Here is a 27,693-nt window from a genome sequence, read left to right on the forward strand (position 1 = left end):
GAAACATTGGGCAGAATTTTAACTGGGCCTGAAAGAGTCGGGTAGAAGGAAGGGGAAGGGCTGGAAAACATGGAGGGGATGTGCTCACATGGAAGCCTGATTTCATGACATTGCTTCAGAATTTTATGAGCGGCGGGAAAAATGGAGGGTGGACCTCGCGCTATGGCACACTGGGACATCAATTGAGCTTGTTTAGAAGATAATTAACCTTAATTTAAGTGCAATTGAATGGAATTTTACAGGGCATTCTGTACTTCATGAATGATGCACGGGAATTACGGGCCTTCATAGCTCTGACCGGTTAAACGGTGATGGCAATGAGGTGAGGCCTCAGCGTCACCTCTGGCAGCCAGCCATTTTGAAAGGCTACATTTGCTTGAAGGGGAAGAGTGGACAGCGGAGGCCGGCCACATGTCACTCATGTGGAATCTGCACCCAATTCCAGTGCCGCTGCTACGCAAATAAAATTCAGCCTGTTGGCTCTGTTTTCCTCTCCACAGTTGCTGCCAGACCTGCTGGGTGTTTCCAGTATTTCTGGCTTTTGTTTCAGATTTCCAGCATCTGTAGTACTTTGCTCTTGCATGAACTTGAGTTGCATTTCCTGCAGCTTAGAAGATTGAAGCGTGATATAATCGAAATGTTTAAATTTATAAAAGAATTCAATAGAATAGATTCAGAAAAGCTATTTCTTCTGGTGAAGTATTCCAGTACAAGGGGGCACAATCTTAAAATTAGAGGTAGGTCATTCATGAGTGAAATCAAGAAAGCACTTTATTATCCAAAGAGTAGTGGAAATGTGGAATTCTCTCCCCTGAAAGTTGTGGGTGCTGTGAATTTAAATTTTCAAGTCTAAGATCAACAGATTTTTATTATGTGAGGCAATTGAGGGATATGGTTCAACAGCTGGAAAATGGAGTTGAGGTGCAGATAGTCATGATCTAATTAAATAGAGGAATAGGCTCAAATGGCTGAATACCCTACTTCTGAACCTATGTTGGTCAAAGAGTTGCATTTTAAGAAGAATCTTTAAAAGGAAATGGTGGTAGAGAGCAAGCACATTTAAGGTAGGAATTCCTGAATGCAAAACGCAGATGGCTAAAAGTACAGCTGCCAAGAGTAGGACGAAGGGAATGTGTAAGATGCTAGAACTGCAGGAACAGACAGTACGGGAAGAGTTGTAAGGCTGACGGAGGTTAGGGAGAGCAGAGGCCATAGAGGAATTTAAACTCAAAGATGAGAATTTGACATGTTGGGGACCGAAAGAAAATGCAGGTCATCAAGGATGGATATGATAAGTGAGCGCACAACTTGGTATGAGATAGGAGAAAGGACAACAGAATTTTAAGTAAACAGAAGTTCACAGATGCTGAAAGATGGCAGGACAACCAGGATAGTACTGGAGTAATCGAGTCTCATGGCAATGAAAGCATGATTGACAGTTTCAGCAGCTGATGAGCTGAGGTGAAGACAGAGGTGGATGATTTTATGAAGGCAGAAGCAGATAGTCTTGGTGGATGGAGGGTAGATCGGGTCAGAATCTTATGCAAACACATTGGTTGCAAAGAGTCTTGTTCATCTTGAGCCAGCGGCTGGGGAGGGGGTGGAGTCAGCAGTGAGGAGTTGGAATTTCTGTCAGGGACTGAAGACAATGGTTTCAGTCTTCCCAATGTTTAGTTGGAAGAAGTTATCACTGATCCAAAACAGGATTTTAGATAAGCAGTCAAACAACTCAGGGGCAACACAGGGGTGAGAGACATGTGAAGGGGTAGAACTGAGTGTTATTGCCGTACATGTGGCTTTGGATGATGTTACGAAAGTGCTTCCATTTTTTAATATTTCACTTTTTTGAATACTTATGTTAAAACTGAAAAGATTCCATGAATGTGTTTTTTTTTAACCAAGTTCACCAACAGGACATGAGATGCGGCTTGAAAGCCATCTGTGCTGAAAACCACCTGTGATTTGGGCTCAGAAAACAGCACAACCCTTGGTGACCTGCGGGAAAATGGTTACAGAGAATCCACATGTCAAGGTTTGTGGAGGTCAGAAGATCGACTTTCTCTTTGGGGTTTGAACATTGTTTTTAGTTTTAGTTGTGGTTAGTTAGTTGAAGACAGTTGGTGTTTTCCTGCCAAGGAGAAATCACCTGGCTCACCTCCTTCTCTACCTTTCTGAAGAAATCCTGCCAGGATCCAGTTTGGGGAAAAATCCCTGGTGTTGTATAGCTCCTGAGGAGCTGGAAAAAATCCTATGATTCACGTGTGTGCTGGCGAAGAAACCTTGATGACACATTTCTCCTAGAAAGCCTACTAGAATAATTCTAGACATCTCCAGAACAGACAGCTTCTGAAACGAACCCAGTGACCCATCTCCATATACCCGGATGCCAGACCAAAAAAGGGACAGTAACTTCCTTCCATATCTTCATTCTTTTTTCATCAAGGATTAGTAAGTATTGGCCAAAGTAGTTTTTTTTGTAACAGACCTCTGCAGAGTGAATTTCTGGGTTTTTTTTCCTAGTGTGTGTGTGAGTGTAGTTGGGGAATTTTTAAAAGAGGAACTTTCATATTTTAATCGGTGTGTTAATGCTGTACTTCGTTACTGGTTAAGTCTTGTTTTATAATAAATTGATAATTTTGTTGTTTATTAAAGAAACCTGATTGGTGTACTTTATTCTGGGATAATAAAAATAGAGTATATGATTGGCTGTATCGGTAACCAGGTAAACATTTAAATAGAAGTTGTGATTTGTGGAGAAGTGGAACTAGAAACGACAGTGCACTCCTCCCACCTTGGTTGTAACAATCATGTCACCAAAGAATGCACATAGATGAGGAAGAAAAGTGAGGCAAGGTGGATCCTTGGGTGACAATGTGGGGATGGGAAGAGAAGCCACTGCTAGAGATGCTCTGGCTACAATTGGATAAGTAAGAGTGGAATGAAGGGAGGGCAGTCCCATGGAGGTGGACAATGGAGGGGAGCATTTGACTGCTTTGAAGGCTGCAGGGAAGTCAAGGAATAGAAGGAATAATATGCACTCCTGACTTTGGTTAGGACAGTTACACTCTATTGGGGGGGTGGGTGGAAACTCGATTGGAGGTAATCAAAAAGGACTCATGTGGCGTAGTGGTTCTGTTGGTGTTGGAAACCCTCCAGTATCTCACTGAATGGTCATTTTTCATTATGCTGGGACAGGAAGTATTGGACTGTATAACTTACCATCAAAGGCCTGAGAGATACAGAGCAAGAAGTAGGGGAATCAGGGGAAGTAATTCAAGGCACGGTCAAAGGGGTTTGAAGAAGGTTTTGAAAGTGAGGAAATAGCAAGGTGGTAAGATTTAGAGAGTAAATTTTAAAGGTACATTGAAGTAATAGTTGATGGCTCTGTCATTGATGCTGCAACAGACTGAAGTGAGAATGAAAGCCAACTATATCAAGAACAGAGGGTGAATGCTGCTAAGTAGGGCTGGAGAAAATTACAGAAACTAGAAGATTTCACAAATTGAGCTGTGTAATGGGATTTGATCCTTATCGAATATCCACACATGCATACTTTCAGCAAGAAGCACTTTGTTTCAGTTTTTCAAATGGAACAAGCATACACTAAAGCATACCTGCTTGTCAAAGACAACCCACGATGGTGCATCACTGCCTTGTCCCTTTGGGAATACACTGAACTTAGGTTTCAGCTTCTGACCAGGCAATGGTTCGCCACCAATGCCAGGTTTTTCCTCTCCCACCATCGTAGGGACATCATTGGGGAAGTCAAAATGATGAGATTTATGAAATTTTTCCTTTCCTAACTATAATAAAGAAACAAACAACTATTAGCATTCAAAAAACGTCAACGGTAGGCTTCACTTTCTGTTAGGTTTAATTATAAAATAAACACTTTGGGTGAGATTTTAACTCACTCAAAACTCATTCACTTATATAGTTAAAATCAGACCATATTATATACAAAATTTTGTAAATATCATTTTAATTCCTGATGCTCCTATATTCTTATCTGATGAAGAGAAGTGTGTGATACTCAAAGCTTGTATATTTTAACTACTGCTGTATGATGACAATAAAATGCTATGATAACATATTTTCCTGGACTGCTCTCCCCCATCCTACTCAAGTATTAGAATGATACAGCACACCAGATTGGGAGTATAATGGTTATGTTACTGGTCTGGTAATGTAGAGGCTAGGATTATAAATTCAGAGAATGTGGCTTCAAATCTGATCATGCAGTTTGAGGATTTGAATTCAGTAAAATTGACTATGAATGTTTTTGACTGTCAGAAAAGCTGAACTGGTTCTCTGATGTCCTTTAAGGAAGGATACACAGATGGCTTCAATACCTGATATGGCCTTTATATGGCTCTAGTCCCATAACAATGTGCCTGACACTTAACTGGCTTCTGAAGTGCTGTAGCAAGCCACCCAGTTGTGTCAAACTGCCATCTGTAGCATTCAAAAAGTGCCACCTTCTCAGGGCTACTAGGGATAGGCAATAAATACTGACCTTGCCAGTGACTCCCAAATCTTGAGAATGAATTTTAAAAATGCACCTCAGCTGTCCAGCATTAGAACCACCAAGATTTCATTACCTGAAAAATTTCCCCCTTCATTCTTATGGTGATAATCCTGAGCACCTTTTTATTGATTCACCAACTAACAGAATCAATTTTTCACTCTTTATCATCTCATGAAAACTTTCATAATTTACAAAACTTCTGTTAGATCTCTCTCAACTTTTTCTATTCCAGTGAACAAAACTCATTTTTTTTAGTTTTTCTACATAACTGTGCTTTATTAATTCCAATATCATTCTGGCGAATCCTTGTTGCAGTCACATAGAAATTATAGAAAATTTACAACACAGAAGGAGGCCATTTGGCCCATTGTGTCTATGCTGTAGCCTTGCAGGTCACGGCTCTCCAAGTTGACATTCAAGTACTTTTTAAATGTGGCTGCCTCTACAACACTTTCAGGCAGTGACTTCCAGGTTCCTAACACACACTGAGTGACAGAATACTTCCTCTTCTCCCCTCTAATCCTTCGATCAATTACTTCTAATCTATGTCCCTGGTCTTTGACCCCCTGCTAAGATAAATAGGTCTTCCCTATTTCCTTTATCTAGGCCCCTCATAATTTTATACACCTCAATTAAGTCTTGTTGTACCCTTTCTAATGTTCTGCATGCAATATTCCAGTTGCAGCCCACCCAAAACCCTGTACAAATCCAACACGACCTCCTTGCTTTTCTGCTTTTGTACCTGCACTCCCATCTTTAAATATCTGTGGATTTTCACTCGTAGGTCTCTCTGTTCTACCACTCAGTTAGGAATATTACCATTCAAGATATACTTCTATTCACTGATCTTTTCCCCCCAAAATTTACTACTTCACATTTCCCTACAGTGAAGTGTAGCCGTCACCTATCTGCCCACTCCACGATGTTTTCCTGTCATATCCTGCATTCTCCCTCACAGGAATTTCATTTGCAATTTACCAAATTTGGTATCATTGCACTTCTTCCCAAGACCAAATTATTTTTGTAAATGAAAACAAAAGATGTCCCATCGCAGATGGTATACAGAAATATGATGGTTACTGGACTAGTAACCCAGTGGCCTGAATTAATAAGCTGGAGACATGAGTTCAATCCCCACCACAGCAGCACGGGAATTTAAATTCAGTTAATCAAATAAATCTAGAATAAATAAAAAGCTAGCATCAGTGGCCGTGAAACTATCGGATTGTTGTAAAAACCCACCTAGTTCACTAATGTCCTTTAGGGAAAGAAATCTGCCGTCCTTACCCAGTCTGATTTGTGTGTGATTTTAGACCCTCTGAAACAGCTGAGCAAGCCATTCAGTTGGATCCAAGAAGCCAGCTCATCACCACTTCCTCAAAAGCAATTAGGGATGTCCACATCCCGTGAATGAATTAAAACAAATCTCCAGGACAAACCACTACCCACATCCCGCCAATCTGAAAATCATTCATTTACCACTACTTTCCCAATCTCTCTATTCATGCAGCTACATTCTTTTTAATACTATGCAGCTTAATTTTTATAACAAGTTTCTATTGTGGCACCTAATCAAATACCTTCTGAAAGTTCACTGATGCTACATCTACTGTGTTCCCTTTATCTATATACTCTGTGATTTCCTGTAAAAATTCAATTCAATTAGGAAAGCATAACCTGGTCTTTACAAATCAGAGCTGATTATCTCTAATTAGCCCATATTCATTAATTTCAACCTATGCTAGGGACTCCAGAGGACTGATTTTCCTTTTTGCAGCACCCAGCAGACACTTAGATGCCAGGTGCTATGAAAAATTAAAGGGGTCTGCTGAGTCATTGATTTCCTCCATATTGCTCCAGGCTTTTCAGGGCTTTTCTGGTACATCTGGGCCTGCACCTACAATAGTCAATCCGGGCAGTGTTAGGATAATGAGGCAGGAGGCAGCATTTCTAGCCCTACCACTCAAATGAAGGGGTGCCGAAAAAGTTGGTGATGGGGCTTGTGCTAAGACCCTCTTCAGATCAATGGGTTAGAGGTGGTGACCTGACATCAAATGAAACAGGAGCAGCACACCAAGTAAGTTACTATTTTACTTCTCCCAGCTGGATAAATTGGGCCTTGTGCTCTCTCAAAATTGGCATTCAGGACTGCAGCTGCAGACCAACCATGTTGTACTACTGTTACCATCCCAAATTCCTAATGAAAGGGCCTTCAGAGGTATGCATGGGCCATGCTAATAATTGGGGATAACAAAATCAGGCAGAGAAAGCCTTGATAACTGTAGTGAACTGCGAGCATGCAGCATCTGTCTGGATGAGGAGGAAAATCACTTTTGGAAATTTACCTATAACAAAGAGGTAAAACTAACTACAATAACAAAAAGTTTTACTTATTTAGCACCTTTTACATAATAAAACATCCCAAGGGGATTCACAGGGGCATTGTAAAACAAAATATTACTCTGAGCCACATAAGGAGATATTAGGCCAGATGACCAAAAGCTTGGTCAAAGAGGTAGGCTTTATGAAGTAAAGTGAGGTTGAGAGGTGAAGATGCTTAGGAAGGCAATCCCAAAGCTTAGTGGTGAGGCAGCTGAAGGCACGGCCACCAATGGTGGAGTGATTAAAATGGAGAATGCTCGAAAGGCCAAATACCTCAGAGCATAGTGGGAGTGGAGAATATTACAGAGATAGGGAGGGGTGAGGCCATGGAAGGATTTGAAAACAAGGATAAGAATTTTAAGATCAAGGCATTCCTTAACTGGGAGTCCATATAGGTCAGTAAGCACATGGGGGATGGGTGAAAGGAATCTTGTGCGAGTTAGGACATGGGCAGCAGAGTTTTGGAGGATCTGAAGTTATGGAGAGGAGAGTGTGGGAGGCTAGCCAGGAGCCATCCCGACATGGCTCCCCGCTATTTTACTGAACTACCCACAAAACTCTGCCCATCTAGAGGTAACATAGATATGGATGAGGGTTTCAGCAGCAGATGAACTGAGGCTGGGGCTGAGCCAGACGATGTTACGAAGGTGGAACTAGGTGGTCTTAGTGCTGGTGTGCATATGTGGTTAAAAGCTTATCTTGAAGTCAAATATAATGCCAAGGTTGTGGAGAGTCTGGTTCATCCTCAGACAGGGAGAAGGATGGAGTCGGTGGCTAGGGAGCCAAGTTTGTGGCGCGGACCAAATACAATGGCTTCAGTCTTCCCAATAGTTAATTGGAGGACATTTCTGCTCATTCAATACTGGATGTCGGACAAACAGTCTGACAATTTAGAGACATTCTGGAGGGAGATGCGGAGAGAGGCGGTGATAGCTGATCCGCTGGCAGAGTACACAGGGTCACATTGGGAATGGTGAGTTATACAGGGAGGAGATTAGTAAAATTGTCCCCCAGCTGGCACACAGGGTGGGAAGGTCAGCAAGAAAGTAGGATGGGGAAGTTGGGGTTGCTGCCCATAAGGACACAGCAACATGTGCCTCAATAGGCCCTTTGGAAGATAGCAAGAGAGACTCAGAGGGAAGCTGTCAGTTTATCTAAGAGGGAGTCAAGCCTGGGATAATTGCAGGAAAGTAGGAAGATCAAGGAGTACTGAAGGGTTGGGGGGGGGGGGGGTAGGGATTTGGGAAGGCAGAGTAGCTGAGAGAGGAGAAATGAAAGAAGGCATGACGACAGGACAGAGGGGTTTAGGAGGGGCAAAGAGAAAAGAAGAAAAAGGGGGGGCGGAGAAAAAAAAAGTAGAAATGGAAGCGATGGGCTCAGGACCAAAGCTGCAGCAGAGCCAACTGCTGCACTAGATTTGTGGCCAATTATAAGTTCTTTTAAAAAAATAACTTGCTCAATTGCCCTGTAGACAATTTTACCCCATGTTGTAGTGCTGCAAGGTCAATCCATTAAGCAAGAATATTAAAAGAACTTCTTCTCATATAGAGTGAACAAGTGTAGCAACTGAGTTTATGTATGCATTCAAAGAGAACGCTGTGCATGCAGTTCAGTAATTTAAACCTAAAATCTTTGAATCTGTTTCATATCTTTTCATATATCAGTATCAAAATATATCACTGGATCTATTTTTACATCTCTACTTTTTATTTTATTTTCTAATCAGCAATCATACACTGAAGTTTAGATGTTTGATGAATTAAAATAATTAGAGGGCTTTGGGCTGTCACAAGAATGCAGGATGGGAGGGGGTTTCCAGTTGAAACCCTGCCCTGCCATTGATACTTTTCCAAATCCCAGATACACAGTCATTTACATAAATGAGTGCCCATGCCACCTACTGTGATTCCTGTGCTTCAGCCCTCCAAGAAAAATTTGGACCGGTCATACTCGCTGAAGAAAGGACTTCAAAAAATTGCTGCAAATTTCTGTTGCCATTAGGAAACATTTTTAAAAATTCGTTCTTGGGATGTAGCTGTTTCTGGCAAGGCTTAAGCTGCACTTTCAAGTTTGCACAGCAAGTACGCCTGCATTATACAGGTGAATTTGCCACTGGTCACAAGTAAGGCAGAACTGGTGGAATTTCTGCTGGGGGACATTATCCTAATAGTTCCACCTCTTTAAGTGACGTCAGGACAAAGTGGGGTAGGATTCAATATTATTTCTGTTTTTTTATTGACTTTTCTGTTTCCTAAGTTCCTAAATCTCCTTGAACTTTATCACCTTGCTCAGGACCGCCAGTTTCTTCATAAAACATTACACACACTCCAATACTCCACTTCAAGATCATTCATAAAGATTACCTAAAATCAGCAGGATGTTAAAACCAGCCATTGGGTTGTTGCAATTTCAATAGTTGTCAAATTAAAACTATTACTTTTAAAACGATCTGGTTTCCTGCCAATTTACTATCTGATATAATTTAATTATTTATTCTACAAGTATTCACTTAAGCCACAAGTAACTTGTGAGGGGTTTTGTTGCAAACACTATCTGAAATTTAAAACATCTAGAAACTCTGCTATGTCTTCAAAGAATTAAATTTGTTACCTTGGATTTGCCACCATTACACTTAAAAAATGTGCTAGAATCATATCCTATGATTCCAGTACTACTTTCAACTAGATGGCCTGGATTTTCCTGGGCCCTTTGGAGAAATAGCAGAATGAGATTTCTACCCACTCATAGCAGAGGAGATCTTGGTCGCACCTGACCGTGTCTGAAGTAGGGAATCATGGGATAATTAGCAAGAAGAATGCTTTAAAAAAAAAATGAACACTGCTCGGTACCCCACTTTGAAGTAGAAAACCACTAACACTGTAAATAATGTATAACCTCAACTGTGAAGATATAATTAAAGGGAAACGTGACTGGGAGAAGAAACAAAAACAAAGAGAATAGAGCGGTCAAACTAGCCCTGGAACGCTAGATAATTAAAACAAAGGAAAGCGTATGTTGCTGGCCAAGTGAATATGTGAAAAGATAGCTGACGCAGAGAATGTCACGTAAAGTTAATGTATAAGTATGTGAATTGAACAAAGAGGTTTTGAGTTGCCTCTTGGATGAGAGACATACTCCCCTGTATGCATACTTGTATCTCTGAATAAACTTTGCTTGCTTCACCTACAAGCCATCTCGTGTGAAGAGTTCTCAATAGTACTCCACAACAAATTGGCGCTGCGAATAGGGTCTCCAACAAGCGACCGAGGATCCAGACAACCGGACCTACCAAACTGGCAAGTACATTTATTTTACCACCCATAGTTCGGATGCAAGTCCAGAAGTAGGGTGAGACAGGACATGGAGACCAAGAGACCGGAGAACCGACTGCAGGTGACGAAGCAAAACTGCACAGTTGAGCCATAAGTCGCCAAGAAGGGACAAAGTCCAGGCAGGTCAGAACCGCCCCTGAGACCATGGGCCGAAAGAGCCGTCCCGGGAATCAGGAAGGTTCGAACTGCTAAAGCATGTCAGAACCGCCCCTGAGAGAGCGGGCTGATAGAACTATCCCGGAAATCAGGCAGGTCCGAACCGCAAAAGTACAAGCCAGAGGCTAGACAAAGACAGCCATGTCAAGGGAAGTGGGAAATTAATGGAGGCCGGAGGGGTCGATTACAAGGTTATCACAGACAAACATAGGTAACTAATAGAGAAAATGAAAAAGACAGGATGGAATCCGTCAGATCCTCCTGCCAGGTAGAAGGCTTGCTGGGATGAACAGACGAAGGAGAAGGAAGAATAATCATTAGCTACTGGTTAAAATGAGGGAACCGTCCCCCATGGCACCATCATATGCAGCTCCTTGAAATAAGGGACTGTCCAAAAGTACCACCCTGGATTAGGGAGAATAGCTAAAAGGAAAAGAAATAAGCTAAAAATTCCACAGCAAAATGTTAGAGCTGCTGTCAGAAAGTTTTTTACATTTGTGTATGCCTGTGTTCTGGTTTGCAGAACTTAAAGTCTTTAACCCTTTGTCTGGTTTTCAATGTCGAAAGCATAAATTTGTCACTTATCTACATATCTATACACGTGTACATCTTTGTGGGAAACAGTATGAATTTGATTGTGTCAGTCAAAATATTAAAACAGTATTACACCAGCATTTTTAATTTAAAATGTGAGTGTTGTCTTTTTAAGGAGTTACTTTTGCAAAAGCCTTGTAAGAGATAAAATTTCAGCCTTGAAGCAGAAGCCTGGCAGAAATCCAATTTGAACTTTTCAAAAAACTGCTAGAAAAATCAAATTAAAGACACAGATTTGTGACTGTTTCTTTCAAGTGGGTTCCAGTTCATGGGGCACTGGCACCAGTACTGGGGAAAGTGGTGGCTGTACCATTGGAATCGTCTACACCTGAACCATGCTGGGCCCAGTGTTCTAGCGAGCTGCATAACCAGGGAAGTAGAGAGGGTTTTAAACTGAGTAGTGGAGGCAAGGGATCAAATTTGGGAAGATATGGTAAATCAAGGAGTAGAGACAAGACAAGTGAGAAAGGTATTAATATGGGAAATGATAAACAGACTGTGACAGGAAGGGACAGAGCGTACAAATCTAAGAATAAATCAACAGATAAGGACACAACTAAAGGCACTGAATCTGAATGCCTGGAGCATTTGAAACAAAACAGATGAATTGAGAGCACAAATAGAAATAAATAAGTACAATCTGATAGCCATTACAGAGACATGGCTGCAGGATGACAGATTGGGACCTGAATATTGAAAGATACATGGCATTTAGGAAGGACAGAAAGCTAGGAAAAGGTGGAGGGGTAGCTCTGTTAATTAATGATGGTATTAGCACAATAGAGAGGGATGACCTCAGTTCAGGAGACCAGGATGTAGAAGCAGTTTTGGTAGAGATGAGAAATCATAAAGGCAAGAAGTCACTTGTGGGAGTGGTGTACAGGCTACCTAACATTAACCACACTGTGTTTTGGGGTATGAAGGAAGAAATAATGGCAGCTTGTCAGAAAGGTACAGCGATAATTATGGGGGATTTTAACCTACATATAGACTGGAAAAATCAGATGGGCAGAGGTAGCCTAGATGAGGAGTACATAGAATGTTTTCGGAATAATTTCTTGGAACAATACATTCTGGAGCCAACCGGAGAGCAGGCTATACTAGACCTGGTATTGTGCAACGAGATAGGAATAAATAATGACCTCATAGTTAAGGCACCCCCAGGTAGCAGCGATCATAATATGACTGTATTTTACATTCAGTCTGAGGGAGAGAAGAATGGTTCCAAGACTAGTATTTTAAACTTTAAGGGCAATTATGAGGGCATGCTAAAGTGAACTGGCAAATCAGGTTAAGGGATAGGTCAATAGAGATGCAGTGGCAGACATTTAAGGGGATATTTCAGAATACACAGAATAGATACATTTCAATAAGAAAGAAAAATTCCAAGGTTGGGACCCACCATCCGTGGTTAACTAAAACAGTTAAAGATAGTATCAACTTAAAGAAAAAGCCTATAATTGCGCAAAGATGGGAGGCCGGTCAGAAGATTGGACAGAATATAAAAACAGCAAAGAAGGACTAAAAGATTGATAAGGAAGGTAAAATTAGAGTATGAGAGAAAGCTAGATAGAAATATAAGAGTATATAGTAAGAGTTTCTATAGATATTTTAAAAAGAAAAGAGTTAACAAAGTGAGCGTTGGTCCTATAAAAGTGAGTCTGGGGAATTAATAATGGATAATAAGGAGATGGCAGATGAATTGAACAGATATTTTGCATCGGTCTTCACTATTGAGGAGACAAGTAACATCCCAGTATTAGCTGTAAGTCAGGAAATGGAAGGGAGGGAGGAACTCAAGAAAATTACAATCACTAGGGAAGTGGTACTGAACAAATTATTGGAGCTGCGGGTCCTGATGGACTTCATCCTAAGGTGTTAAAAAGTGGCTAGTGAGATAGTTGATGCGTTAGTTTTAATTTTCCAAAATTCTCGAGATTTGGGGAAGGTTCCTTCAGATTGGAAAATAGCGATTGTAATTCCTTTATTCAAAAAGGGAGGGAGACAGAAAGCAGGAAACTACAGGCTAGTTAGCTTAACATCTGTCTTAAGGAAAATGTTAGAAGCTATTATTAAAGACGTTATAGCAAGGCATTTAGAAAAATTCAAGGTAATCAGGCAGAGTCAACATGGTTTTGTGAAAGGGAAATCATGTTCAACCAATTTATTGGAGTTCTTTGAGGGCTGTGTGATAAAGGGAAACCGGTGGATGTATTGTGCTTAGATTTCCAGAAGACATTTGATAAGGTGCCACATCAAATGTTATTGCAGAAAATAAAAGCTCATGGTGTAGGGGGTAACATATTGGCATGGAGAGAAGATTGGTTAGCTAACAAGAAACAGAGAGTAGGCATAAATGGGTCATTTTCTGATTGACAAGATGTAACGAGTGGTGTGCCACAGGGATCTGTCCAGGGGCCTCAACTTTTTACCAGTTATATAATGAATTAGATGAAGGGACTGAAGGTATGGTGGCTAAATTTGCTGATGACACAAAGATAGGTGGGAAAGTAACTTGTGAAGAGGACATAAGGAGGCTAAAAAGGGATATAAATAGGTTAAGTGAGTGGGCAAAGACCTGGCAAATGGAGGATAATGTGTGAAAGTGGGAAATTGTCCACTTTGGCAGGAAGAATAAAAAAGAAGCATAATATCTAAATGGTGAGAGATTGCACAGCTCTGAGATGCAGAGGGATCTGGGTGTCCTGGTGCATTAATCGCAAAAGGTTAGTATGCGGGTATAGCACGCAATTAGGAAAGCTAATAGAATGTTATCGCTTATCGCAAGGGGAATTGAATACAAAAGTAGGGAGGTTATGCTTCAGCTATACAGTGCATTTGTGAGACCACATCTGGAGGTCTTTGTACAGTACTGGTCTCCTTATTTAAGGAAGGATGTAAATGCATTGGAGGTAGTACAGAGAAGGTTTACTAGACTAATACCTGGAATGGGTGGCCTGTCTTACGAGGAAAGATTGGACAGGGTAGGCTTGTATCCGCTGGAATTTATAGGAGTAAGAGGTGACTTGATTGAAACATATAAGATCCTGAGGGGTCTTGACAGGGTGGATATAGAAAGGATGTTTCCCCTTGTGGGAGATTCTCAAACTAGGGGTCTTCTTTGGCCTCCTTGTCTCGAGAGACAATGGGTAAGCGCCTGGAGGTGGTCAGTGGTTTGTGAAGTAGCGTCTGGTGTAGCAATAAAGGCCAATTCTAGAGTGACAGACTCTTCCACAGGTGCTACAGATAAAATTGGTTGTCGGGGCTGTTACACAGTTGGCTCTCCCCTTGCGCTTCTGTCTTTTTTCCTGCCAACTGCTAAGTCTCTTCGACTCGCCACACTTTAGCCCCGCCTTTATGGCTGTCCGCCCGCTCTGGCGATCGCTGGCAACTGACTCCCACGACTTGTGATCAATGTCACAGGACTTCATGTTGCATTTGCAGACGTCTTTAAAGCGGAGACATGGACGGCCGTTGGGTCTGATACCAGTGACGAGCTCGCTGTACAATGTGTCCTTGGGGATCCTGCCATCTTCCATGCAGCTCACATGGCCAAGCCATCTCAAGTGCCACTGGCTCAGTAGGGTGCATATGCTGAGGATGTTGGCCGCCTTGAGGACTTCTGTGTTGGAGATACGGTCCTGCCACCTGATGCCAAGGAGTCTCTGGAGGCAACGAAGATGGAATGAATTGAGACGTCGCTCTTGGCTGACATAGGTTGTCCAGGCCTCGCTGCCGTAGAGCAAGGTACTGAGGACACAGGCTTGATACACTTGGACTTTTGTATTCCGTGTCAGTGCGCCATTTTCCCACACTCCCTTGGCCAGTCTGGACATAGCAGTGGAAGCCTTTCCCATGCGTTTGTTGATTTCTGCATCGAGAGACAGGTTACAGGTGATAGTTGAGCCTAGGTAGGTGAACTCTTGAACCACTTTCCGAGCGTGGATGAAGCATTTCTGACGTCCTGTCGCATGATGTTCGTTTTCTTGAGGCTGATGGTTAGGCCAAATTCGTTGCAGGCAGCCGCAATCCTGTTGATGAGTCTGTGCAGACACTCTTCTCTGTGGGATGTTAATGCAGCATCATCAGCAAAGAGGAGTTCCCTGATGAGGACTTTCTGTACTTTGGTCTTCGCTCTTAGACTGGCAAGGTTGAACAACCTGCCACCTGATCTTGTATGGAGGAAAATGCCTTCTTCTGAAGACTGGAACGCATGTGAGAGCAGCAGGGGTCACTGTTTAAAAATAAGGGGTCGTCTATTTAAGACAGAGATGAGGAGAAATCTTTTCTCTGAGGGTCGTGAGGCTGTGGCATTCTCTTCCTCAAAAGGCAGTGGAAGCAGAGTCTTTGAATATCTTTAAGGCAGAGGTAGATAGATTCTTGATAAGCAAGGGGGTGGAAGGTTATCGGGGGTATGTGGAAATGTGGAGTAATCAGTTCAGCCATGAACTTATTGAATGGCGGAGCAGGCTTAAGGGGTCGAGTGGCCTACCCCTGCTCCTAATTCGTATGGTCATATGCTCATAAATGAGGCTAAATAGCAAACATCAGAAATTGAAATTTAGTTTAAGGGAGAAAGAAGGATAAATAAAGGAAACATGGAAAGATTCTGTCCCCTTTTCCTGTTGTAAAATGTTGAAGGTATTGTTTAAATGTGAAAGCTAACTTTTCAAAGACTTTTGTTATTTGTTATCTTCCAAGATAGAGTGCATGAGAAAAAGGCTCTTTCGGGGAGAAATAAATTGAATATTGACGATACCTGCCACCCCAGCAACACTGTTATTTGAATTTGGGATTGTTTTGAGATGCAAAGAGTCCAGCGTAATTTAGCAAGTTACTATTGAGAAACTAAAATGTCATCAAAGAAAAAGAACAAACAAAATCCTGTAATGCCTGGAATCAAATGGGAATGTTTGATTCTCAGTATTAAAGATATTATAATATTGTATTGGACTGTAAAATTTATCCAGGGCTCAAAAAATTGAAATAAAATTATAATTAATGGGATTAATTATAATATTGGAAGTTAAATATGGCTGATGCAAGAGCTAATAAAGCAATTTTGGGAACAAATATTAGAAAATTAAAATTCAAACTGTTAAATTAATATACTGTATAACTTTCAAAAAGTCCAGTACTTTCCAGTGGAAGTTAGGAAAGTGTAGATAAGAATTGTAATTGACAGCTTTCTCTTGGAAATATACTCCATAGAAAAATTGACTTTAAATTCATCAGGATAGAATGGTACCTGTCAGAGAGAGTAAAATTAACATAAAGAGGGTATGTGACATCCAGTGGAGGACATATATAGCATGAAGAGATAGTGAGGGGGCTGGTGGAAGCAGCCCACCTCCTGAGGCAGGCAGCAGTACTCCAAGCAAAAGCACATTAGAAAGTAAGAGACCCAATACAACAGGGCAATTACCGGGCAGATGAGGCAGCCAAACAGGCAGTTGAGGAAGAGGAGCAATGGCCCTTCCCGGTAGCAGCATATGCCATAGGACCAGAGGAAGTGAACATGCACGAGAAGAAGGAAGAGAGGGAGGATTGGGAGAAGAGAGGGGCCACTCATGACGGGCAAGGAATATGGAGAAAAGAGGGATAGGTAGTAGCACCTGCATGTATGTGACAGAACCAGATATATCATGGAAACTGCCATGTTAGGAGGAACGCCATGCAAGGGAATCTAGAGCGATATTGGTGGTCAGGTATGGGAAGGGACATAACTAAGTATTGCCAGAGATGTGTGACCTGTGCACAGTATAATGCAGGGAAGGCCGTAAAAATCAGAATGGCTCACCAACAGAGGCCTAAGGGATCTTGGGAAAATATACGGGTAGATTTTACAAGACCCCTTCCACCGAGTCGAGGAAAAACTTAGGCCTGGATTTTACATTGCCCCTTACGGATTGCTTGTCACGGAGCTGCCGCGATATTAAACGGGGTGGCTCATTTAAATGGTCGGTGCAGACCGCACCCCCCGATGACATGGAGGGGATGGTCGGTTCATCCCCGGCAATGGTGTCCAGCGCCACTGCGCAGATGCCGATGCCATTTTTAAAGGGCTCCGAGCCCTTCAACTTAGTTTAAATATTTAAAGATATAGCAATGTTAAATTTAATTTTAAAAAAAGAAATGTTTCTAGCCCCTCTCTCACCCCCCCCAATAACCATACAGTTCAGTCCTTGCCCTCTTTCCCCCCCCCCCCAAAATACTTACCTGTGCACCTGACCTTCCCTCCCCAAAGTTTATAAACTTTTACCTTCAACCCCTTCCCACCATCCCCTAGACCAATCAAAATAGGATTACCCCGTTCTGCGCACCCCCCCCCCCCCCCCACACTGAGAAACTTACCTGCACACCCCTCCCCATCACTTACGCCTTGGATCTCCGAACAAAGATTCGAAGGCGCAGGAGTGCCAGCCAACGGCACTAATATCGATGCAGCATGGACGTCGGGAGCGAGACACTTATTAATACAGGTATTTAAATAAATTTGCTTATGTAAATTCTGGCCCCGTCGCTAAGCGACGGGAGGGGGGGGGTGCGCCATGAGGCCTCACCATTGCCGGCAATATCAGGCCGGGCCTTCCCGGCGTTGAGGCCCATGGCGGGCCTCTCCAGGAGGCATTTTCTGGCCCCCCTGCCACAATCCCCAATGTCGTGGGGGCTGTAAAATCCAGCCCTTATTGTCTGGTACCAGTTCACCCAGTGGGTAGAAGCTTTTGCAACCAGAGATTGTTCCGCCAACACTGTGGTTAGGATATTTACCGAAGAAATAATACTGCGAGGGGGCTACCACTCCAGACAAAGGGACACATTTTACTGGAAAGGTTATCAAGCAGACTTGTACCTTACTGGGCATAAGACAGATATATCATGTACCTGATCATCCACAGAGCTCCGGGATGGTGGAAAGAGTGAATAGGACACTTACAAAAGCAATAGTTGAGACTGGTAAGGGCTGGGCAGTCTTGTTGTCCAATATCCTGATGAGACTGAGGGCCACACCTAACTGGATGACTGGACTGACGCCATTTGAGCTAATGACGGGATGAGCTATGAAGCTGCCAGGGGCGCAAGCCCAGGGAGTAATGACGTGGGCCCTGCAAAAGAACGAGTTAGGAGATTTGTTAAAGAATTGTGTAAACAGTTGCATGAGCTGAGGCGTGAGGTCAGGGTCCAGCAGATTATTAGAGATAGGGAAAAGGATGGAGCAGAGGAAAGGAAAAATATACCAGGAGTTTGAGATCGGGTAATGGTCCAGATTTTACCTGAAAAGGCAGGTTTAGCACCCAGGTGGCAAGGACCATATGAGATCCTAATGACCAGGGACACTTGCACATGCGTGGATATGAGAGGAAAGGGGAGATGGAAACATTGGACCCAACGTAAATGCTTTAAAGGCACAAAGGATAATAAGGGCTAACCGGTGACAACCAGCATCCTCTGTGATTTCTCCCAACAGGAAAATGGCGAATTGGAGAGATGGGATCATCGCAACCATCCACCTGGGAACGGTGGCAACCTGGGAAAAGTCCCTGGTACTTATTGGAAATGACACCTGTTTACTTCCTGGCCAGTACATACAGCTGCCCAAAGGAAGCCATGGAGAGTGGTTAAGGAGACCCAACGTCTGGATATTGGACAGGGTGACTGGACACAGCCATTGGGTCATCTCTATTAGTTTGAGAAACGGGACAACAAAGATATCACTGTCCAGACTGGGTCTTGCGTAGAGATGAAGTAGCATCTTAGCTGCATGAGCCTGCAGGCTGCATTAACTCCTCTTGTCGGTGACACATACGCTAGTCTAACTTGACCTATACTACCAGTACAGGACAATATTGTCAAGAACTATGTAAAGATGTTGTTAATCATTAGGTTGTAGCAATATGTGATGTTTTAAATTCACTACAGATTTCTGACATAAATTATTGCATGTCCTGGGTTGCCAAGGAGACAGCCGGAGGGCTGAGATTCGCAGCCCGGGGAACGGAATATGCCAATCTCTTGTGAAGATTTATCAACAGTACTCCACAACCACATCCCATTCTGTCTTACCTGTGACCGAGGGAAAGTGTCCCTGTATAATGCAGGTACACCTCGGCACACTATTATTGTGGTGTGTTTTCTAGGAGTGGTAGATGGACAGAATGACAAGAAAATTCTACTAAATCTCATTTGCACTGGGATCAGGGTTTAGCAGGGTGTCAGCAGAGGTAAATTATGGGGTCAGAGTTTCAACAGAAGGCCTCAACCAGACCACCTCCATACTGCCAAAATCAGGCAGTTTTGTCAAGGAAAATCCAACGGGGGACCTGCTAATTCCCATAATTCTTAAAGCTTTAATATATTAGCGATTTTCAAGTCTTACAGTGCCACAGTGCACAATGAACTATAAAACATATATGTCACTCATTAGGTACTAATACATTTATTGGATCAGATAGACCTTTACACCAAAGGAGAAAGCCATTCAACCTATTTGTATGTAATGGCTCTCTGAAAGGGCCATCCACTGACACCCATTCCCCTGCCTTTTCCCTATACATTTTACATTTTCTTTTTCAGAGTTTACCTACATCCCTTTAAAAAGTCATTATGAATTCTGCTTCCACCATTACTGTTTCTAACAGGACATTCCATGTCCTAGCAACCTTCTGGGTAAAAGGTAATTCTCCTCTTAATCTTCTTTATTATAATGAAAAGAGCCTCAGTTCCTCTGATACAAAAGCAAAATACTGCAGATGCTGGATAACTGAAAAAGAACCCAAAAATGCTGGAAATACACAGCAGGTCAGGCAGCATCTGTGGAGCGAGAAACAGAGTGAAAAAGGGAGGAGATTTAATACCCCAAGATGGGTGTGTTTGGGTTGGGTGGGATCTAAAATTGTTAAAAATTGGACACCTGCCCCCCTGCCCCTTCCAATCTCCCCACTGTCTCTTCCAATCTCCCCCCACACGAAGCCTCTGATCTCTACTACCATGACATTTCCTATATCGCTATGACTCTTCCAACCTCCCCCCAAGACCTCAGATATACTCTCCCAGCCCCACTGAGGCCTTTGATCCCCTCCACTGTTAATCTGTTAGTTGTGTATCAATTGTTTGATTATATGCAGGTGGACGGTGTTAATTGGGGTCTTACTGAGCACCTATAAGCAGACACTTACTGAGACTGGTGGGAGGTTTGAATGAGGAGCTATGTGTTTGTAATCCTTTTACTCTGTACAATAAATGTGAAACTGAGTAAAGATAGGCTCCAGCATTATCCTTCATAACAAGCTTTCTGGAGTTTTACATCCATCACTGACCCTTCCGATCTCCTCCCAGAGGCCTCTGAACACTCCCTCCCTCCTCTCCCCGACTCCTCTCAATCTGGCTGGCTGCAGCTGGGAAACAAACAAAAATGCTAGTCAGGTCCTGCCATTCAATTTGGCAGAAGCTGAGGAAAACCCTTTCTTCTGTGTTTCCCAACCTCAAAACAGCTTCCTCGCTCCCTCTCAGCCTGCCCTGCTGAGTATTTCCAGCATTTTGTTTTTATTTCAGTTTCTCTAATATCTGCTCATTACTAAAGCCTCTCACATCTGCTATTATCTTAGTGAATATCTCTTCTGTACCCTCCTCAAGGCCTTGAAATGCTTCCTAAAATAAGAAACACCAAACTAGACATGATATTCTGACTGTGCCCCAACCAATGATTTGAATAGGTTCAGCACTACTTTTTTGATTTTGTGTTTTTGTGTTTTGGGACCCATATCAACTTAATGTTTTGTGTCTTTGATCCTGAAATTTCTCTGCTCCTCTACTTCTAAATATATAGTCTTTAGTCTCTATATCCTCACCTTTTTCTTCCTTGCATCCCCTCACATTACAGCACTGAAACAGGCCCTTTGGCCCACTGAGTCTGTGCCAGCCATCAACCACCCATTTATACTAATCCTACACTAATCCCATATCCCTACCACATCCCTACATTCCCCTACCACCTACCTACACTAGGGGCAATTTATAATGGCCAATTTACCTATCAACCTGCAAGTCTTTGGCTGTGGGAGGAAACCGGAGCACCCGGCGAAAACCCACGCAGACACAGGGAGAACTTGCAAACTCCTCACAGACAGTACCCAGAATTGAACCCGGGTCACTGGAGTTGTGAGGCTGCGGTGCTAACCACTGTGCTGATGGCAAGTTTAATTTATTTTCTTGGAAATGTGTCAAAAGTTTGTGTTTCTGGGCTGAAGAGAGGGGATCTTATTCATTGAGTCTGGTGCTTATGAGTGATATAAGCTACTTCATTCTGTATAATCAATGCATTCTACCTGGGAAGTAACCATAATTCTCTTATTTTCAGGTAATCCAGGATATCTGCTCTGCTCAGCCAAATCAATGCATTAGAATGGTTGATAGTACCCCGCTTGTTGCCATTATCAGCTGCCTCCACCAAGACTGATACTGCCCTCAAGAACGCCACAAAGGTCACTCCACTCACTGCTACTAACCAAACTCAAACCTTCCCTCTCTTCCAAATTCTGGAATGTGTTGTTGTTTTGCAACTATTCTCCCTTCTCTTTCACCATTCCTTATTCAAATGCCTCCAATCTGGTTTCTACCCAACCACACTGCAGAGACCATTAAATAAAAAAGCCATATTGGCCATAATGACTGTAGCTCCCTATCTCACCTCACCTTTCTCAACCTTTCTGGTGCATGACATTGTAAATCACTCCATCCTCTTCCATTTCCTATCCTCTGCAGTTCAATACTCTGATTTTACTTTTACCTCACTTGAGGCAGATAATGTAGTGTCTGTCCCTACCGCTCCCTGCCCAGCTGAGTTTGGCTAACTCAGCACAGACCATGGATTGAACCTGTGATCTTTTTGGTCTGTGTGGTTCAGGTACTTCTTTAACCGCTGCCTTAGTCTAGATGAGATCAAACATCCTGCTCCAAATATCTGTGTTCCTGCTCCATTACTATAATGATGGTTCAACAGGAATTGCATCCAAAAAGGAGAAAGTCTGACTCTGCCAGAGTTTCCTGGGTAGAATCAGACCATTCATACATCAGACAGCCACCCATACCAGTAATGGCACATCTTGGGCACATGTGGCTTTCTGGTATCAATGTATTTATCAACGATGGCCCAGTATGAAACATCACTATGGGTTCCACTTATGGTGCTGTGTTCCACTGGACGTTGGCATCTTGCCAGCAACAGCACATTCAGAGCAGACAGGAGCAGTGGGATCTCCAGAGGATGATACCATTTCACTGGTCCCACTACCTTTTGAACGGCAGGTTTTCAGGTAGCAAACGGAACTTCTTCCCATCCCAGCCCCTACAAGAAACTCCCACAAACTTCTCCTGGGAGCAGATCATCATCTAACAAAGAACACAGGTGCACTACTGGCCCTGAGGAAATTCAAGGCCTTTTTACAGCAGTACTTTTAAACGTTTTCTGTGCAGTGGTTCCCTACAAATATCAACACACTCCTGTGACCGGCAGAAACATGTCCTATTAGAGCACAGAAACAGAAATACTGCTGTAGAATGTCAACATTGCAGAAACATTAAGAAAACTAATGACAGAAATTTCGTGGGCTGGGGTTCGGGAGTTCCAGTTTTGAAGGAGAAAATAGTTTCTAAAATGTCTAGATTCTCATTATTTCGAGAAAAGAGGTTTGTTACTCACGTTCCTGTTGAATGTGTTCCCAGGTAAGAGTGGTAAAGTCATGTTGCATGTACTCCAGGGCACGTCTGTTCTGCAGTGTGAAGGAAGCTTTGTTTGGTTCCCCGTTGCCTCGGTTACGGTGACGTCAACAACGAGCTAGATCGCGCTGCTCCGGATCGAACATTCCGCCATTAAAAGAAGGGCTTTTAGCAAATGCAGTTTCTGAAACTGTTGTACTGTGACCTCTTTGCCCCAGCTTCACTTTTATAGCTACAAATGTGGCGAATCTCATGCTTAAATGGCAATCTATTGTTTTATTTATTCGAATATGCGTTTCGTTCGGAAAAGACGAATGGAATTGAACGCCATCTTGAGAAGGTCAGTATATTCGGTTTCTAGGGCCTGACATTTCTCTGTTCTGTCCATCCAGAACATTAGAAGTCTGGAGCAACTGCTGGTATTTTATATAGTGCCATAAACTTAGAAAATGCCCCGAGGCCTAATCAGACAAAGAGGACTGCCAGTCAGAAAAGGGAATAGAATAAGGGGTGAAAAGTGGCTTTTAACTAAGGTCTTAAACATAAGAATTAGGAAAGTAGACCATTGGGTACCTCGAGCATGCTAATACATTCAATATGATCATGGCTGATCATCTGCCTAAACTCCATGTTCTTGCCTGCTCCCCATATCTCTTGATTCCCTGAGAGACCAAATATCTATCTCAGCCTTAAATATACTGAATGATGGAGCATCCACAACCCTCTGGGGTAGAGAATTCCAAAGATTCACAATCCTTTGAGTGAAGAAGTTTCTCCTCATCTCAGTCCTAAATGATCAACCCCCTTATCCTGAGACTGTGTCCCCATGTTCTAGATTCCCCAGCTAGGGGAAATAACCTCACGGAGCCTACCTTGTCAAGCCCCTTCAGAATCTTATATGTCTCAATGAGATGACCACTCATTCTTCTCAACCCCATAGAGCATAAGCCCAATTTACTCATCCTCTATTCATGGGATCCCTTCCATCCCAGGAACCAATCTAATGAACCTTCGCTGTACCGCCTCCAATGCGAGTATATCTTTCCTTAAATATGGAGACCAAAACTGCACACTGTACTCCAGGTTTGGTCTCACCAAAACCCTGTACAATTGTAGCAAGACTTCTTTATTCTTGTACTCCAATCCCTTTGCAATAACATGCCATTTGCATTCCTAGTTGCTTACTGTACCTGTATGCTAGCTTTCTGTGTTCCTTGTGCAAACATACCCAAGTCTCTCTGAACTTCAACATTTAGAAGTTCCATGCCTTTTAAAAAAAATTCTGCTTTTCTGTTCCTATTACCGAAGTGAATACACTTACACTTCCCCAAATTATACCGCAGCCTCACAGCTCCAGGGACCTGGGTTTAATTCTGGGTATTGCCTGTGCGGAGTTTGCAAGTTCTCCCTGTGACCATGTGGGTTTTCACCGGGTGCTCCGGTTTCCTCCCACCGCCAAAGACTTGCAGGTGATAGGTAAATTGGCTATTGTAAATTGCCCCTAGTGTAGGTAGGGAATATGGGGTTAATGTAGGGTTAGTATAAATGGGTGGTTCTTGGTCGGCACAGACTCAGTGGGCCGAAGGGCCTGTTTCAGTACTGTATCTCTAAATAAATAAATTATACTGCATCTTGTTGCCCATTCACTTAAACTGTCTATATTACTGATGAAAAGTCAAATACCTGAAACATTAACTTTGTTTCTCTGTCCACAGACCTCTGCCAGACCTGCTGAGTATTTCCAGCACTTTCTGTTTTTATGTCTATTTCTCTTTGCAGCCTCTTTGGGTCCTCCTCACAGCTTGCATTCCCACCTAGCTTTGTATCATTAGCAAACTTAGATACATTACTCTCGGTCTCTTCGTCTAAGTCATTAATATAGGTCTGCGCTGTAATGATTCTGTGATTGTAAATAGCTGAGGCCCCAGCACTGATCCTTAAGACATTCCATGTCAACTTCAAAATGCCCCATTTATCCCGACTCTCTGCTTCCTGTCTTTTAGGCAATCCTCCTTCCTTGCTAAAATATTACCCCCAACTTCATGAGCCCTTAACTTGCATATTAGCCTGTTGTGTGGAAATCTAAGTATACTCCATCTACTGGTCCCACTTTATCTACCCTACTAGTTACATCTTCAAAAAAACTCTTAATAAGTTTGTCAAACACAATTTCTCTTTCTTAAAACCAGGTTGACTTTGTCTGATCATACTATGATTTTCTAAGTTAATAAACTGTGGAGGCTGGAAATCTGATATAAAAACAAAGTGCTGGAAATACTCAGCAGGTTTGGAGAGAGAAGCAGAGTTAATTCTTCAGGTCTGTGACCTTTCATCAGAACCGGCAAAGGTTAGAAATGGAATAGGCTTTGAGCAAGTGAAAGGAGGGAGAGGGGGAAAGAAGAACAGAAGGGAAGGTGTGTGATTGGACAGGAGAGATGAAATGACAGCGATGTCACAGAATAAAGGGCAAAGGGAGTGCTAATAGTTGTAGTAAAAGACAAAGCATTTGTCCAGAGATTGTTAATGTCCGAAAGCAAAAGCATGAAAAACAAATTTGAGACTGGTACGTGGTTAAGAAATTATATATTTTTAAAAAATGGAAACCATGCTCTGAATTTGTTGAACTCAATGAGTCCAGAAGGCTGTAGAATGCCTAATCAGAAGATGAGGTGCTGTTCCTCGAGCTTGCACTGAGCTTCACTGGAATACTGCAGCAGGTCGAGGACAGAAAGGTGGTTGTGAGAGCAGGGGGATGTGTTAAAATGGCAAGCAACCGGATGTTCGGGATCATGCTTGCGGACTGTGCAGCGGTGTTCCACAGAGCGGTCACCCAATTAGCGTTTGCGGTCGCCTCTACATTGGAGAAACCATTGTGAGCAGCGAATACAGTATACTAAATTGAAAGAAGCACAATTAAATCACTGCTTCACCTGGAAGGAGTGTTTAGGACCTTGGATGGTGAGGAGAGAGGTGGTAAAGGGCAGGTATTATGCCCCCTGTGATTGCATGGTCAGGTGCCATGGGAAGGAGCGAGGTGTCGGGGTGATGGAAGGGTGGACCAGGGTGTCACAGAGGGAACGGTCTCTTTGGAATCTGACTGGCTTCAGACAGGTAAGTTGTGTTTGGTGGTAGCATCACACGAGCTGGCGGAAATGGCTGAGGAGGATCCTTTGGACTTGGAGGCTGGTGGGGTGGAAAGTAAGGACAAGGGGAACCCTGTCGCAGTTCTGAGAGGGAGGGGAAGGGGTGAGGGCAGAAGTGTGGGAAATGGGTCGGACATGGTCGAGTGCCCTGTCAACTACATTGGGGAGGAATCCTCAGTTGAGGAAAAAGGAAGACATATCAGAAGTGCTGTTGTGAAATGCTGCATCATCAGAACAGATGCGTTGGAGATGGAGAAACTGGGAGAATGGAATGGAGTCCTTACAGGAGGCAAAGTGTGAGGAGGATTAGTCGAGGTAGCTGTGGGAGTCAGTGGGCTTATAATGAATGTTAGTGGACAGCCTGTCCCCAGTGATAGAGACAGAGAAGTTGAGAAAGGGAAGAGAAGTTTCGGAGATGGACCATGTGAAGGTAAGAGAAGGGAGGAAATTGGAAGAAAGTTTGATGGCGTTTTCCAGTGTGGGCTGGAAGCAGGAAATGACACCGATACAGTCATCAATGTACTGGGAAAAGAGTTGAGGGAGGGGGCCTGAGTAGGACTGGAACAAGGAATGTTCAACATACCCCACAAAAAGACAGGCATAACTAGGACTCATATGGGTACCCATAGCAACACCTTTTAATTGGAGGAAGTGAGTGGAGTTGAAGGAGAAATTGTTCACTGTGAGAACAAATTCAGCCAGGCGGAGGAGATTGCTGGTGGATGGGGATTGGTTGGGCCTCTGTTCAAGGAAGAAGCAGAGAGTCCTCAGATTGTCCTGATGGGAGATGAAGGTTAGAGAGATTGGACGTCCATAGTGAAGAGGAGGTGGTTAGGGCCAGGAAACCGAAAATTGTCAACATGACGTAGGGTGTCAGAAGAGTCACGGATGCAGGTGGGAAGAGACTGGACCAGGGGAGAAAAAATGGAATCAAGTTAGGAAGAAATATGTTCAGTGGGGCAGGAACAGGCTAAAATAATGGGTCTGCTGGGACAATCCTGTTTGTAGATTTTGGGAAGGAAGTAGAAGCGGGGTGTCCGGGTTTGTGGGACTATCAGGTGGAGGCTGTAGAAGGAAGATCTCCAGAGGAGATGAGGTCAGTGACAGCCTGCGGATTGATGTTCGGTGGTGGAGTCATAGTCCAGGGAGGTAGGAAGAAGTGTCTGAGAGTTGGCGCTCAGCCTCTGCAAGGTAGAGTTCAATATGCCAGACAACAACAGCACCACCCTTGTCAACAGGTTTGAATACAATGTCAGGGTTAGACCTGAGAGAACAGCGTGCAGCAAGTTCAGAGGGAGGAAGGTTAGGGTGAGTGAGGGGAGCAGAGAAATTAAGATAACCAACGTTGTGCCGATTTTCTCAGTACATTGTTAAGACTTCTTTCAGAATAGTATTTTCCAGTATTTTCCCAATGGCTGATGTCAGGCTAACTGAACTGTAATTCCTTGTTTTCTCTCCCTCTTCCTTTCTTGAGTAGAGGAGTTGCATTTGCTAACTTCCAATCTGCTGTGACTGTTCTAGAATTGAGGGAACTTTGGAAAATCATAACCAGTGCATCCACTATCTCTGCAGTTACCTCTTTTAGCACCCAAGGATGTAGGCCATCAGGTCCTGGCTTTTAATCCCTTAAATTTCTCCAATACTTTTTCTCTGTTGATATTAATCACCTTAAGTTCCTCACTTTGATTAGCCCCTTGGTCACCCTCTACATCTGGTATGTATTTTGTGCCATCTACTGTGAAGACAGACACAAAATATTTGTTCACCATTTCCAAGTTGATAATTTCTCCTGTTTCTGCCTCTAAGGGACCAACATTTATTTTAGCTACTCTCTTCCTTTTCA

General features: G+C 43.0%; 1 protein-coding gene across 2 annotated transcripts in view; it reads right to left on the minus strand.

Annotated features, from left to right (window-relative positions):
- efhc2 (EF-hand domain (C-terminal) containing 2) overlaps positions 1-22,789 on the minus strand; it is a 164,472-nt gene extending 141,683 nt beyond the window's left edge. For both annotated transcript variants that reach the window (XM_068039907.1, XM_068039906.1), the window contains exons 1-2: positions 22,691-22,789; positions 3,615-3,803 (exon numbers count right to left, since the gene is read on the minus strand). In XM_068039907.1, coding sequence (XP_067896008.1) covers positions 3,615-3,803; positions 22,691-22,732 — 231 coding nt within the window. In that variant the 5' untranslated portion in view covers positions 22,733-22,789. The remainder of the gene's footprint in view (positions 1-3,614; positions 3,804-22,690) is intronic.
- Between the last annotated feature and the right edge of the window lie 4,904 nt (positions 22,790-27,693).

This window comes from Heterodontus francisci, chromosome 10, assembly GCF_036365525.1.
Source record: "Heterodontus francisci isolate sHetFra1 chromosome 10, sHetFra1.hap1, whole genome shotgun sequence".
Classification (NCBI taxonomy): domain Eukaryota; kingdom Metazoa; phylum Chordata; class Chondrichthyes; order Heterodontiformes; family Heterodontidae; genus Heterodontus; species Heterodontus francisci.